Source organism: Caloenas nicobarica, chromosome 3, assembly GCF_036013445.1.
Source record: "Caloenas nicobarica isolate bCalNic1 chromosome 3, bCalNic1.hap1, whole genome shotgun sequence".
NCBI classification, from domain to species: Eukaryota; Metazoa; Chordata; class Aves; order Columbiformes; family Columbidae; genus Caloenas; species Caloenas nicobarica.
In genome coordinates, this window is record NC_088247.1 from 113,803,833 (window position 1) to 113,819,924 (window position 16,092).

Consider the following 16,092-nt stretch of genomic DNA (forward strand, 5'->3'; position numbering starts at 1 on the left):
TTCTTAAGCTGCAATGAGATACACACACATTCATTCATTGGGAAAGTGGGTTTTTTCCATCATGAACCTGTTCAGTTTTCTGTACATGCACATTTTTTTAATTACTTTTTTTTCTGGCCAACTTTTGGTAATGCAACTTTGCATATGCTTAAACTGATGTAACAAGATCTCTCATGCAGAACTAGATACACGTCAAATATGCTTTTTTTTAAATGCTTTTACTGTATGAGTAAAACCTCACTAATGTGTGAAAGGTGTCTGGCAAATATTCACATTTTATGAATGAGGTTAGTGAACAATGAGCTAGGAGAAACCAACAAATCAAAAAAGGCACTGTAAAATTCATAGCACTCAGTGAATGTGACAGATGTCATTTTATTTTAATTATTGATGACAGTATTTCAGACTATGCTTGTTAACATGCAGAAGTATGAGAGCAGAGCGCTTTACAGTACCCAGCTGCTAAGAGCTCACTAGGAAGTGGTAGGAGACATCAAGATTTTAGTAGTACTTCCTAGTAAGTGTGTTGATTTCAATGTTTTGTTATCCCTCAAGTTGTGTCTATCACTACTGTAAAAAGCCAAGTTTCTTCTCCATATCCATTTTAACTGGAAACAACGAGCAAGTAATCTATACTGTGTCTACAGCATAAAGAGACCAGGTAAGCCATTTCTGTGCCTGCATGATGTGTTACAGCTTTTAATTACTATATTGCGAACCAGTGGTCAAAAATGTCACGCATACCTTCACCACACTTAGTAGTGATGCACAGATCTACCCACATTAGATGATTACAAGGCAGTTCAGATGTCTATCATGGATTTTGGAGACTAATTCTTGATCCATTTTTCAGACTTGTCTCCGATTTATATTTGATAGCTACAACATAAACAAGTTGATTATTCAAATGTCACAAGTTTCTGTGATTAACTGTGATCCTTTAACCATGCATGTAACACAGTTTCTCAGTTTAATACATAGCAGTTAATTTTTTTGTTCAAAAGTCTTCTACTGGCTTTAATTACACTCATGAGAAGTGAAAAAACATGCTGTTTGCCTGAGGCCTCGGGTGGAATAAGGTTTCACGGCTCAGGGAAACAGCGTTGGGTGACTTTAAAACTTCTCGTACTCCTGATCCTAGACTGAAATCCACTTCTCATGTCTTATAAATGAAGTGCGATCCCCAAGTGCTCCAAATCGATTAAATGAAACCCAGGCAGGCAACCAATCTACAGGTTGTTCACTCCCTGACCCTATGTGCTTGGGAGATGCATTTACACACTTAAATTTAGTGGCTCAGGGAGGAAATATCCACCTTATGAAGTAATACATACATGTGTTTGCATTTATATTGTTTTAAATAATGATGTAATACCGCGGCCCCTCAGGAACCTCACATTAATCCCTTACCTACCCAGTTTGGCTTCTGTAAGTCTCTCTTTGCCAGCCCCAAATCCCATGCCGGGCTGGAACAGTTTTCATGCCCGTCTGGGGTTTGTTTCCTCTCTGAGGACATCCACCGAACAGCCCTTTCCTGGGCCCCCGGGACCCGGAGCGGCGGGACGGGGCGGGAGACACAGGAGAACCGCGGGCGCGAGGCGCCTCAGAGACGAGGCCGCCTCGCGGGGACACGAGGCCGCCTCGCGGGGACACGAGGCCGCCTCGCGGGGACACGAGGCCGCCTCAGGCCAGCCCAGCCCAACGGCCGCCTCTGCCGGACGCGACTTCGTTTTTTCTCCCACCGAACTCACTAAAGTCCCCGGGCGCGCAGCCGCCAGCGCAGCCGCGGAAGGACACGCACCGGCGGCCGCAGCGCTGCAAAGCGAGCGCGTGCGCGCGGGAGGGGAGGAGCCTACACGGCCAGAGAGGCGGGGCCAGGGGCGCGCGGCGCGAGACTCCAGCCAACTGCAGCTCCCCGCCTCGTAGGAGCCAATAGGGGCTCGAGGCGGCGCGGCGGCAGCCAATCGGCGGTGGCGCGGCGGGTTCCCCGGCAAAATGGCGGCAGCGGGAGGGAGGCGGCGGTGCTGCCGCAGCGCACGCCATGCCCGGTAGCCGGCGGAGGGGGCCCTGCCTCCGGGCCGCCGCCCTCAGAAGGCGGAGCGGCGGCGAGGAGCAGCTCACCCGGCGGCGGCCGGCGGAGCCCCCCGCAGAGGAGGATGAGGAGGCGGCGGAAGGCGGTGCGGGCCCAGGCCTGCCCGCGGGGGAGGCGCCTCCCGCGCCCCGGCCGTCGCCGTCGCGGGAGGCAGCGGCGGGGCGCGGCGCTGCAGGTACGGCGGGAGCGGCCCTGGGGGGCGCCGGCCCTGCCCGCCCGCCCCGGAGCGGCGGTGAGGCCTGGAGCGGCCTGTGTGAGGAGGGGCCCGGGGGGTGTCAGCCCCGAGTCCCCGGGAGGGGGCTCCCCGCGTCCCGGAGCCGTGAGCAGCGGCCGATCCCCAGAGCGGGCTGAGGGCGCTGATCTCGGGAGAGAGGAAAGCCCGGCAGTGCGGAGCGTTCAGCGCAAAGCGTTTCCTGAGATGCTTCTCATGTAGTAATCGCATCTTTTAAAATCATTTCTGTAGGGTCGCACACCTGCAGCGTCACGTCTAAAGGGCAGGAGTGACCAGCTGAGCTTCACACAGTGTGTTGGTTCACCCGCTGAGCTGAGACGGCTGCAGGTGGCTTTGAGCAGCTCTGTTCTGCTTTTAACAGCCCGGGCTGGAAAGGCCCGGTGGAGGAGGTGTAGACAGAAGTGGGTTGTGACCCAGATCAGTTTTGGGGCCCATTAAAGTTCTGACCCAAATCAGAGTCTGGGTGAAAGACATGGAGCAAGAACACAAAATATTCTCCCATATAGGATCCATAGTTTTTCCTTTAAGGTAAGCTGAAGTCAATATCCCCTCAAATAGGAGGATTGACAGTTCTCATCGTTACCATCAGATGCTGAGCATACAGCTGTCGGTGTCATGTAATTCTCTGTTATCTCTGACAAGGGCAGAATCATGTTCTTTATTAAATCTGTAGTTGTGAACCACAGTCCTCTCGGAAGTAAATTTCATTGAATGCGCACTTAATTTTTATTCTTAAAGTTCCTAAAGCATGTTTGTGTCTTGTCCTGTTGTATGTTCTAAGTTATTTTGGCCTTTTATTTGTGGTTTTTCTTTTTAATAAGGATCATCTTTCTCTTTACACAGAATCATGTTTACATAAAACACCCAAGAGATCGTTGAGTAGGAAATCTCGAATACCCACTTTCAGCTCTCCTGTTAATGACACCGATATACAGCAAGAAATCTTTTGGGATCCTCATTCACCAATTGCACAGAGCCTAGGTAATGTTAACAAAACCCAGACTTCAGGGTGCCTGTTTAAAGTATGCAGTGGAAGTGTATTAAAAGTTATCTAATTTCTTGAAAAAAGGTCCCTTTCTATTACCGTGGTTAGGTTGTTTGGTTTTATTTTTGTTACATCCCCATAAATTCTTCAATTCTGAATCAACCTCAGATTTTAGCGCATATATTTGAATTATTTGAGATATACTGTGCTTTATAAATTGAATTGGTTTGCAGTTTTTAAGAAGATTTTTTGGTTTTTTTCATAGGCAAAGGAAAACCCAAACAGTCTACCAGTAGATGCGCAGTAGAAATTTCAGAAATTGTTAATCGTATTGCCCCTCAGGTAATTGTTACTTTCTAAAACAACGCTCTGTATATACAGTGATCAAACGGAACAGTGCTACAGCCTTAGTGAAGGTTCAATTTTAGATACAGTAGTCTCGTGGTAAGAACTGGGTGTGTAGACAACTAGGAACATGTTCAATAAAACTGGATTGAATTAAAATCATAAGCATAGCGTTTGATTGGTTGCTCTCAATGAGTCACAGATGCTGTAAAAAATAACATATTAGAAGTGGACTTGACTTGCACCAGTTCCATTTTAGAAAGTTTTACTTTCAGAATATAAGTTATTGCCCCAGATCTTAGGCATACTGTTGTGTTTATTTATCCTTAATCACTCATCAGTTAAAAGGTAAGAGTTTCTTCACATACTGGTTGTACTTGGCAGTTGTTTTTAAACATTTTGGATGGTCTTCAATGACTGCTGAAGTACAAGAACAAGACTCAAATGAGAGGGAGACTCCACAATAATATAAACATACTAACGTTGCTTCATTATTCTAAATAATTTGCATTTTTACTCTAAGATCTATCTCTTGGTGTCTCCCTTTTGCTGTGAACTTGATGTCCACAGCCTGGAAAGTTAAAATAAGAGTGTTGGCTTATTGTTTGGTTTTTTGTTAAGCACAAGAAGAGAACATGTCATTCCTAAAACAGTTCTGTAGTATTTAGCTTGCAAAATATGCCTGCTTATTTGACAGGGGCATTTAAAACATATTCACTATTCAACATATTTGTGAGAAATTATAGTTAAGAGTTGGAAAATCATTGATAAAGGATGCCATTTCCTTTTAAATGACTACAGCCCTGTCATAAATGTAAATAATATCAGGATTTGCAACTATCTGTTGTTCATGGTCTTTAAAAAAAAAAATTACAAAGAAGAAAACCTACCCAAAGCTCTGCTGGTAGTTAGTAAAGTTCAAATAACTTTTGCTGGCTTACATGCAGTAATGTCCCACGTCCCATGGCTCTGGCTTTCCAGAAAATTTACCACTGCAGTATTTTATCTCCTTAGATTTCAGAATTCAAGCCTGAATTTCATTGAGTTTCTAAACTTTACTTATTTCTGTTTAAAGGCTCCTTGTATAAATGAGCTGTAATGGAAGAAGTCAGATTTTTTTCCTGGAAGCATACAGAATACAATTTATTTCAAATTCTCTGATCTGTTAATGCTGCTTTAAGTGGATAAAGACAGAGCATCTCAACTAGCTCCTTAGTAGTACACTAAAGTAAACTAGATCACGGCTTGTAACGTGAGTATTGCAGATTATGTGTAAACCTGTAGTAAACAGAGTATTGGATTTGAGTACTAAAGAAAAATTCAGTTATTTTAACTAAGTTCCTGTTTTAAATCAATATAATTTAAGTGATCAACTCTCAGTAGACAATGTCACAATGATCTCGCTTAGCTTGTATTGGTTCATCTCATATCTATGGCTCTCAACAGATTTGATCCAGTTTAATTGGTTTAGCAACTTTAACTAATGCAAGGCGTGTGTCTAGTCCAATCTTTATCTGAAATCAAATTGCTAACTGTTATAAATCTAATCATTCAGGATGAAAAAGCAGCCTGTAACGAAGGCTCCCTTTTAGGGACATGGATTGGTGAGGACGCTATTCCCTGTACGCCCGCCGTAGTAAAAGTGCGAGCAAGGACAAAGTTAACTTGTACAAGGTAAGTTACAGTTTTTTCTTGCCCATCACAGCTGTTTTTCCATGAAAACAGGTATGTGCTGTTCCTTTATGTATAGTGACGCATGTAATTGTGCATTAGCATGCAGAATGCTTTTAACTTTGGGCTTGATATCTCCTCTTAAGGGGGTGTTTCTTCAGAATTATCAAAAAGATTGCATGCTGACTGTGCATTGAAAATGGTGGGATTCAGTCATATTCTCTGTAGTTGTTAAACTAGAGAATGAACAGCTCATATAGTAGTGTTATTGAGCTTGGCTAAACTTTCTCAGTAGGTCTGACTTTCTTTTCTGTATTTTTTTTAAACCTAGAGATCTTAAAATTAAAAATCCTGAAGAGGAACTCATGAAATTGGCTAAGGAATTTGATAAAAATCTAGTAGAGCTAGATGCTGTTCAGGAACAAGAGAGGCTTGGTCATGACTTCATCCAGACCACTTCAGAGTCTTCAAATAATTCTAAGGATGAAGCAAATATGAAGAACCCGAAATCACTCTTTGGTGAAGTTTCTGAAACAGATACTGGTCTGTCCCTGAAACCAGTAGCACAGAGCACGGGCATCGCCGCTGCAGACCCCTGTCAATCTAGCAGTCAAAAGCCTGTAGACTTTGAGGCTGAAATAGCCCTTCGTGCTCTTTTTGACTGCTCTACCCAGAAGTGTAGTGGACAGCTGAGCCAAGGACTGTCAGATGTTTCTTTAAATACTAGTTGCCATGAAAATAAAAGCACCTTGGAGGAGGAACACCTTCCTGAGCAAATTAGAGACATGCAACATGGTAATTTGGAGGCACATCACAAAGATACTCTATGTGCACTAGGAAGCGTGAATCGGACTTTGCCAAAACCTGATTCTCACCCGTTGACAAAAAAAAATCCTTCTTCTTTGAAGCCACAATTGGTGGTCTCCAGTAAACTTGCTGGAGTAGTTAGTGATGACTTTGATGACTGGGATACAGATTTTTTGGCAGATGACTCTTTTGTGATGCAAATAACCCAGCATCCTGAATTGATAAGTACTGAAGAAGCACCAGCACTTCCTAGAAATCCATCAGTGCATGGTTTCAGTGATGGTAGCACAACAAAGGAAAGAAGTAGTGGCAATTCAGGAACTTGTTTGGGGAGCGTACACAAATCCAACAGTTTGCAGTTTTCACCTTTGAAACATTCTGGTAAAAACATACAAAATGTTGTAAAACCCCTTTCTTTACAAAAACCATGTAAGACAGAAAACTCAGAGGCCAGAGCCTCTCATGGCAAATGTGATGTTGAGCCAGGTAAAATAAGTTCTATTTGCAAAAGTGCCCAAAACAGTAATTTGAACTATATTCCTGTTTCAACGCAATCTGAAGTGAAGAATGGAAATGGAACAATTCAGCCTAAAAGTGACCCTCTGCCTTTTTTTCCTTCAAGATCCAATCCTCATAGACAATGGAATGAAAAACCTGGGAATAACACAAACAACGTTTTCTGTCAATCATCCAGTGATTCTACCAATATGAAGTCTAAGGATCTAACAAAAGTGGTTAACCAAGCTAATACAGGTCACTTAAATCAAGTTGAAATATCAAATAAACGTCCTCTGTCATTTGATGACTGGAATGAGCTGAAATTCTCTGATGAGGTATTAGACATGTTTTGTGAATCCGACAGTCTTTGGGATGCAAACTGTGAGGATGATGAATTGTTGTATCAGGTGTGTGACGATATAGAAAAGCAGACTCAGAGCCAGGATGTTAAACAAGGAAATGAAAGGGGTAAAACTATGCAAGGGGCCAGTATTAATTCCAGACCAAATGTTTTTAACAGCTTCCCAGCATCTAAACAAGGGCTACCCGATCTCCTCTTGGCACAAAAACCAAATGCAAAACAGGACACTTTCTTACGGAACGATTCCTGTAGGAATTCATCAAAGGTTACACGTGGGCTGGCCACAACAGGTCACGTTGTGAACTGTAAAAACATCTCGAGTCCTCAAACTATGATCTCGGGTACTTCTGTGGAGTGTAAATACACACTGTCTAAAAACTGTCATCAGGCTGCTTCCGAAGGTACTGTTTCAGGAAAATGGTATCGGTCAAATTCTGTGCCAGCAGGAGAGACTGGTTCTGAAGTAAGTCCTGTTAATGCTGGAAACGTTTTTAGTAGCAAAACAGACCGCCCAGGTCTTTTGTATAATACTGGAAAGATGCCAGATAACAGTTCCGGTAACAAAACATCGTTCATGCCTTCAAAGTTTAAGTTCCGAAAGACTAACAGTTCTCAGAGTGCGTTCCATGTAGGCTCTGAAAAGCCTGGGAGTCATTCTGGCCCTGGAATTACCGCACAGGGTTTGGAAGGAAGCAAGAATCAGGTGAATGTGACTTTGCACAGCAAGCTCGACAATAAGAAACCACCTTTCAAGAGGCACCTCTCAGAGTCTTTTGCACTGCCAAATACATCAGGTATTTGTCTTTATGGTGTCACTGTTACACTGGTTTTGTTTGCTTTCTTACCGTAATCAGAATGTCAAAGGGGAAATTTGTACTGTATTGCAACTTACAATAGGCTTCAGTATTCATCCATTCAGGTTAGGTGTTGGCCAATGTTCTAGGGAGAATCTGGAGGTTATTTTCTCCAGAATAAAATTGTCCTGACATCTCTTGAACCCCTGTAGTTAAGAACTTCTGTTTCCCATTTTCATTCCACTTCTCTGAATATTTCACACTCGCTGTCCATAGACACTCAGAATCACTAAGATCAAGTAAAAGGCTGATGGCAGCGATCTGCGTACCACATCCTTAAATCGTTTCTTAAAAATACTACTATTTTGATACATAGTAAATGTTGTAGTGTGAATCTGTGCTTTAATTTACAGTTCATTTTGAAAAACATTAAAAATAACTTAGCCATGATTTGTAAAACCCCAGCTAACGGTGGGGCAGGGAAAGACAGCAGCAGGTGATACAAAATGCTCATTTCTTTTTATTATTGTACACCTGGAAGTTGGAACCACAAATCATTCAGTGCTTCTGAAACCTCGGCCCTGTACTGTTGTTTGCTCTGTGGCTAAAATTGCCAGTGAAATAGTCTTGTGTTATCAGTCTAAACACTAACATTTCCTTTCATCTAGAGGGAAGGTCAGTCACTTTTCCATCATCAAGCAATGGTCCGTAATATTCCATGCACTGGTATTACTTGCTGGGGAAATGTAGAACAAATCAAGCACCAGTCAGGTGTTTTTTTTTTTTTTTTTTTTTACTTGATGTCATGACTCGGTGAAGTTTTAGTCAATATTAATTTTGATAAAATGTGCCCTTAGAGTGTACTGTATCAACCTCAGTTTTCAGGAAGCACCATTACAAAAGCAACAACAACAAAAAATTCCTGCAAACTATGAGCCAGCATCATTTGAAAAATCAGTATTTTATCTCTGTTTTGTGCTCTGCAAAGAAGCAAATAAATGGAAAGTAGAAATTCTGGATATTAAGGGGGAAGGGAGGGGAAAAATACCTAGTCATTCTGTGGAATGTTCTAGAGAATAAAGGAATGAAAAAGAATGGCATAGATTTTCTCTACAGATCAACAACCACTGTCATCTTAAATTTTTGGCGAAAGGACATTGCTGTAACAAAAAGATGTTAAGTGATCCTTTCCAAAACTGTTAAGTAATTTTTCATGGACACCCTGTTTTTTAAGAAGCAGAGACCCTTTGTTTTATTTATCTAGTTTGAAAGACTACTTATTAAAAACACATTAATGGGAAATTGGTGTATAAAAATGGTAAAATTCTTGACATGTCCAGAATGATGGGAGTGCTCCTGTTGGTTCCAGCGAGGTCAGGATTTTATTGTATGGCAATTTATAGTTCTGTAACACAACATATAAAATATTACACTTAGCTATCATGTTCTTGTCTCCTTTGCCAATTTTTATTGCTACTTTTGACCTTTTTTCAACCTTTCTGGTTTTATTTGCGCGACACCTGTACTATATCTGACCCCTGTGTCTATACCATCTCCGTGCCCATATCTCTGCCTAACTCAGTAAATTGTAGAGCCCTTTTCACTCTGATCGTCTTAATGTTCTTAACCCATTGCCATCTCCTAGGTTGACTCCTGATGTCACAAGGTTCACTTGAAGGGCAGCCAAGTAAAATTTCCTTGAAGCAAATGTCTGCATCCCTGTATTTTCATTGGGAGGTCGTAATCGGTAGCACTACAAAGGTCACGCATCTTATCCCCCTTTCTGCCTTGGGGACAGGATAGATGAGCCATTTTTATCTTGGGTGCCTGTCGTGTCAGAATAGTGTGCTCTTGCCATAGATCTCCAAACATTGCCAACAGATAAGTTAAAATACATATTGAACAAACTTGAAGGCTCCTAATACACGTTTTTATTTACAGTGTCTGTGGTGGAACAAAAAGCCAGAAAATGTTCTCAAGAAGAGATTGAACGAAAAAAGCAAGAAGCTCTTGCCCGAAGAAAATCCAGAATGCAGGCATCCCTTAAAGATACTTGATTTGGAGTTTATTTCGTCTATGGAGTAAGTTTTTGGGAGGGAAATAATGTAATGCTGGCGGACACTTTTTAAACTCTGTTGACAGCTACTGACAGCAAGCTTTTTCTATTTCTGTATTTTAAAAAAATCTTGACCTGAACCGTAACTAAAACTCTGGTGGTATTTAGTCTTAATTAAAAACTACCAGTTGTTAAAGTGTAGTCCCAAATTACCTTCAGCACCATGAAGACTGTATTGAGTTCACATACTGGTATGTGTTGAAAAATTATTGTCTGAAAATCATCAGAGCATGAAAGCGTTTGTAAACACTCATAAGTAGATGTCAAAAACAGACTGTGTTTTGGCTCTGTTTCTCTTGTTGCAAATATTTTCATCTATAAGAAGACCCACAAGTACACAGAGACTGAGAAATACTAATGTCTGCTCTCAGGTAGAAGAAATGTTTTAAGTTTTGGTTTAAAGAAAGTACAATCTGGAAAGCATGCAACATCTGGAAACTAGTGGAAATGAACAGGATTTGGAAAGCGTGATCAGTTTGTCTCCATTACCTTAGGTAAGAATTGTACATAGTGAAGGAATAATTTAATATAAAAGTTTAATAAGGTGAAAAAACATCCTGGAAAGGACACTTTATCTTTTTTTTTTTTTTAATTCCCTTCATGAAGAGCTGGAAATACTCTAGCTAACAAAATGGGACCTCCTTTTTCTAAATGTGTTACCAAGCTAATTTAAAAAAGTAGCCTGTGTCATTTTATAAAATACACCAGGTGAAATCTCACAACCATGAATCAGTTTAGCCTCACGCGTTGTATATATTTTTCAAACTAAAGGCTGTTAAAACATAAAAATGCAATGTCATGTCAGCTTAACAGGGGCTGATAGAATTTTTGATGTGATAGATGGGTGCAAAGCTCAAACTGCAAAAACTGCCTGTGGGTAAGCTGCAAGATATTTTTCAACTGAGAAATGCTTATATGTAAACATGTGACACTATGAAAAATGACTGTAATTCTTCTTTGTAAATAAATAACTTCGAAATGTACCAAAGGTTAGAGGAAGCTTTTGGTTTCTGTAGTATGTGCCATTTTTGTAACTCCTAAAAATGTAAGTATTGTATATTTGTGAATCATCATTAAACTTTTTTACATTTTTTTAGTCTCTTCTGGAAATTACTATAGAAACTGGTAAAAAAAGGAGTGAAATGGGAATTCTATATGGATTTTACCTTCACTTTCTCTCTTGGTAATTTACCCAGTTATTCCACACCTCAATTTTGTGCCCGTAGTGGTGACAATTTGATCCATTTGAACTAGAAATCCTTGGTGGAGGGACTGGTTCTACACACAACCCTCTGCAGTTGAGTCCTGAAACACTTAACTACACTGGTTTTCAAACTAGTGAATTTGCTTTTGGATTAATCACCACTCTTGGTGCTAGATGGTTGATCATGAAATCAAATCCGCACGTTCACCAAAGACTGTGCTGGTGCCCAGTGAGTATTACTGTATTACTTACGTTCTGTGGCTGCAGCTCTGTGTCCTGCCAGCTCCAGCCGTTGTGCAATATGTGATGAGTTGAATCAGTTCACTGATCTGGCTGAAAATTAACCCAGAAAAAAAGGTTTTCAGCTTTTCAAAGAACTTCATCATAATAATACCCTAAACAGATAATATAACCTGCAACGGCACGACTCTCTTGTGTTGTCAAGCCTCTGCTGGCAGTGTTCAAACAGTTTATGAGACAGAAGATTTGCATGTCCATATGACAAAGAAGTATAAACCCCAAATAGTGGTTGTTGCAAAAACTGTATTTATCCTGAGAATGCAGTTTGATCTGTGTACCTGAAGGATATGCTTGTCTTTGTGGTGGTCTAGGAAAATCTAAACTATCAGGTAACTTGCCAGATGCACTGTTAGCCAAGAAAGTGGCAATGAAAAAAGGCTTCTACTATCAGTATTAAATATGAGAGTTATAAAACTGGCTTTTAAGGCACTGATACGTAAGAATGTCAAATCTTATTGAGAAAGAGAAAAGTCATGCTTTTGCTAGGACAGTGTTCAGCTTATCAACCCTTCCTTCCCTGGGATATTTCTCCAGAAATAATTCTGTAAAGGAACCAGGATAATTTTTGTTTTCAATGATGAAATGGTTAATTATACTTCAGATTAGAGAAGATGAGCTAACTGGAAAGGAAGGAACTGTTGTGGGAACTGGAGAGTATTTTTTTAGGAAGGTTTCATTCTCTGATGCAAAAGGACTAATTTTTAATCAGGCTTGAAATTGGGATAAATAGTAGAAACATAACATGAAATACAGACTAAGGACATTATGGCTCAGTAAATGAAATGATCCATCCTACATGCTGGCCACTGTGTGCCCTGGAGCACACAAAAAGTTTAAAAGCAGCTTCCTGCTCTTGCAGGTGATGCTGACTTTGTCAGCGCCCAGGACAGAAAGGCCCTGGAACCGCTCACCTGAAATGCCACCACTGGTGCCTCCTTTGCAAACCTTCCAGTTGGAGGAAGACACGAACTACTTCTTGACCAACTGCTGTCACTTACCCAAGTACTTCCTATGTGCTGCTTAACCATATTTAAAGCATCTGTTTGCTGATCAGTGTGAAACACATTAATTCTGACAGTTTATGGCAAATGCAACCATTGCCCTCCCCTGTTAAACTAATCACAACAGAGGAGCTTTGATTTTTATTTTACTTTTTATAAACCCCTATTTTTAGCATAGATGTTACACATCAAGCCTGTAATGTGATTTTTCTTAAACATTAATTTCCAAATAGAAATCGCAAGTTCTTGGGATCGTGGTTTCTTAACTGACATTGAGACAAACTACTAAGATTTTTTTTTGGTCACACCCTGACTATCCCCAAATGCCCTACCATACCATCTCTCAGTTCACAAATTGAATAGAGTTACCTCTTTTTGTGACTTGACACTGTTATAAACATATAAATAATTTCTTGTGTTAAAATTAAACTAGTACTATGCAGTATTTATTAGGCAATTTTGATAAAAGTAAAAAGCTTGGAGAAATACATATAGTTTCATTGGTGGAGTCAATGCAGACAGAAGATTCATTAGGGCTTAGAAACAGTTACAAAGAAGAACAACCTCTACAATATCAAAAATATAATTCCACCAGCTAGGAATTTTTGTCTTTAAAAAATAAATATATTCATACTGATTGGTCAGAAACATCCAGAAGATTTAGAAGAAATCTAATGAAAAAATAAACTGTCCGGCTATATATGTACTGAAAGAGTGCTCAGCACGCAACTTTTTTCTTGCGAGTGCCTTTGCTCTCTGTGCCAGCCTTGCCCTTCACCTCTTCCCGTCACGCTGGCGTCAGCGGGCGCTGGACACGGACCTGCCCCAGCAGACAGGGCAGCGGTGCAGACTTGAGGAGTTTAACCTCTGCCTAACTCTGGAACATCTGGATATTAAAGGCAGCAACGCAGCAGGGGCGTAGCTAGAGATGGCTCCTACCCCGAGGGGCACAGATGAGGCATAGAGTCATTTCAGGTGCTCTCAGGGTGACGCAGAGAGAGCAGGTCTGACGTTGGGTGCCTGAACTACTTAGAAGTGGCCGTAAGATATTTCAGGGATGTGATAGTGAGCTGGTCTGCTGTGCGTGGGCAGCCAGCAGCTCCAGAGAGCAGCTGAGAAGTGCAAAAGCTGCAAGGCTGCTCCTCACTCTTGTGCTACGTTTCCTCTCCTCACCACCAAGGTGGGGAGTTGGGCAGCAGCCTCACGACCCCACAGATTTTACAGGTTATCTTACAGGTTATACTCGGCATCCCTCATGCTTCCTGGTAAGTTCTTGGTGACTCGCTAATACTGCACGTGCCTCAATCACACGAGCTTTTGTCCGCTTGCAGTAGATAGCAGAGCTTCGTTATCTACACAATTTTAATCAATTAATACACGTGTACGCATAAGAAGTTCGGTGTTTCAATAGCTGGCATTTCACTGTGAAGCCACATCTTCCTCCAGGCAAACAAGACCTATACAAATAGTAGCAACAATCTTAAATACATTCTAAATTAAATTATGACTGTAATGTCTCATTATAAATTAATTTATGACTGTTTGCTTAAGCACTCATCTTCGTTTCATTCAGAGCACAGTAATTTTTTACATGAGCAGAGCAATCAGTGAGCTTAAGTTTAAATGTAAATGGAATTCCTGTATGCCCCCATACCTGGGTACAATTTTTATTCCACAGATACTGAAGCATTTCACAATGAATGGTGTTAATCACTAAAATCCGAGCATTATCTTTTTCAAGTAAAGCCTGTGGTGGATTGTTTTATTTTAGGAAAGGCAGATATGGTATAGTAAAGGATCTGTTCATCATTGTTTTCCTTATCTGTATCTAAAAACGTGTGCTGTGGAATATACATACATACATTCACACCTTTCCAATTCATGCTAGTGAGGGATCGTGTTTAAAGCATTTCAGAAATTTAGTAACACTGGGGTTTTATTTTGTTAGTTGTATCAGATTTTCAGAGAGGCCAGAATCCAACAGCTCTTCAAATTTTGGCCTATAAGGCACAATTAATCTTGGGGCTGCAGTTCAGGAATAGCAATGTAATCTTATACTATATGTACCAAGTATTACATCTAGACCTTTATACCCAGAGGAATAACATAGATTAATTCATTGATTATAGTTTTTTAAGCCTTAAAAGAGCCACGATTTGTCAGGAACGAAAAGCTGGAAGCATCAGATAGTGACCTAAGTAGTAGAATCCTGAAGATAAAACAGAAGAAAATGAACACAAATGCTTCGTTGTACAGAAGAAAATGAACACAAATGCTTCGTTGTTTGAGAGCTGTATTGTCTGCAACACACTCCAGTGAATCCAGTGTTTGTGGAAGAGGCCAAAGCAGATATAATCTGCGGAGCTAAAAATGACAGCCTGAGTAAGCAGCCGTCAAAGATGAAGCAGGAGGACTCTGGCAATTGTGCTGTAAATCATAACTGCAATATTTGTTCAAAGCTCCAGTTACTACACATGCTGGTGGTTTTGTCAGAATAGTCAGGAAAGTCCTGCTTCATAAAACACTTAAGGATATCTAATGTACTGTTCTCGTGGAACTAAATATAAATTTCTGTGACTATTGTCCAGACAGGAGCTGGCAAACCATTAAGGGCCTGATTCTACTCTTGCAGCAATTTCCTTAAAGCACTGGAGGTAATGGAGTGACTCAGGCGAATAAAGAATCAAGCCCATGTTATTTCATTATCGTAAGTAGTTTTTGTCTTTAGCACATAAATCTAGTAAAACAGCATTGCATTTAGCAGAAATTGTTATTGTTTATGTGCATTTTCAAAGGATTTTTGGGGGGAAAGGTTGCATTTATGCATACCTTTTAAAAGCCGCAGTTAACAGCTTTCACCTTGAACAATGTAGTTAACAGAGGTGAGGAGAGGACTATGGGATTTACAGATTTCCCTTTTTAATGAGGTTGTCTGCTCTTTGCAGCTTGTCATCACTAAAGGAAATAACTTGATTCAAGTTGTAATCCTGGAAAATTAGGACCCACGTAGACATAGGAATGAAGCTTCGCATGTGCTGCCATGCTCTCCGTGAACAGACGATGTCCAAATAAAATATTATATTCTAACTGAGCATAGCAATTTAGGTTTGGGGAATTATTATTTTTTGCCTGAGCAGGATGAGATTTCTTATGTACCTAAATTGAGCACATGCTGGGCACGTTTTGCAGAATCATGGCTGTAGAGCCAAGTGTCCAAAGCTACTCAAGCACCTGGGGAAGTTACTCCTGGGCAGTCACATCAGTATGAGAAAGAGCATGATGAGCAGTTGGTTTTGAATATCCCATTGGATACTCAGCTGCACCTTTCAGTGTTACAGACTTGCAGAAAGCTGAACCTCAATGACAAAAAAAAGAAAAAAAAATTAACGTAATGAGAGAAAGAAAAATGTGGTCTCCAAGGCTTGCATAACAGTTTGGAAACATTTTAGTAGAAGTGTTAACGCTTCTTTTGCCAATAATGACTTCCAAAGGTGTTTTGTTTTGTTTTTAAATGAGCTCTCATGTTCTACAGCAAAAACCTGAAATATATGCTTAAAACTATATATAAAAAAATTGAATTCCTGTCTTCCTGGTTGCTTCCTGTAGGGTACACTGTACCTGGATAGGGCCAGATGTTTTTGTAAACTCTAATGCTGTAAGTGAAGATGACATCAACCCTAATAACT

At 40.7% G+C, this 16,092-nt stretch overlaps 1 protein-coding gene across 2 annotated transcripts; it reads left to right on the forward strand.

Annotated features, from left to right (window-relative positions):
- The first annotated feature begins 2,010 nt into the window (after window positions 1-2,010).
- On the forward strand, window positions 2,011-10,936 carry ETAA1 (ETAA1 activator of ATR kinase). 2 transcript variants are annotated; one of them, XM_065631380.1, is made up of 7 exons: window positions 2,011-2,267; window positions 3,168-3,305; window positions 3,575-3,651; window positions 5,210-5,328; window positions 5,657-7,785; window positions 9,727-9,866; window positions 10,273-10,936. In XM_065631380.1, the coding sequence occupies exons 1-6, from the start codon at window positions 2,042-2,044 to the stop codon at window positions 9,840-9,842; spliced, it is 2,805 nt and encodes a 934-aa protein (XP_065487452.1). In that variant the 5' UTR covers window positions 2,011-2,041; the 3' UTR covers window positions 9,843-9,866; window positions 10,273-10,936. The 2 variants fall into 2 exon arrangements, with proteins under 2 accessions (XP_065487452.1, XP_065487451.1); XM_065631379.1 differs by having other exon boundaries at window positions 9,727-10,936.
- The last annotated feature ends 5,156 nt before the right edge of the window (window positions 10,937-16,092 follow it).

Excerpts from the sequence above, each read along its gene's own strand:
- ETAA1 (XM_065631379.1), top strand. The coding sequence starts at position 2,042 with ATGCCCGGTAGCCGGCGGAGGGGGCCCTGCCTCCGGGCCGCCGCCCTC. Across the intron at positions 3,652-5,209 it reads TTAATCGTATTGCCCCTCAG|GATGAAAAAGCAGCCTGTAA; the intron begins GTAATTGTTACT and ends CTAATCATTCAG. Across the intron at positions 5,329-5,656 it reads ACAAAGTTAACTTGTACAAG|AGATCTTAAAATTAAAAATC; the intron begins GTAAGTTACAGT and ends TTTTAAACCTAG.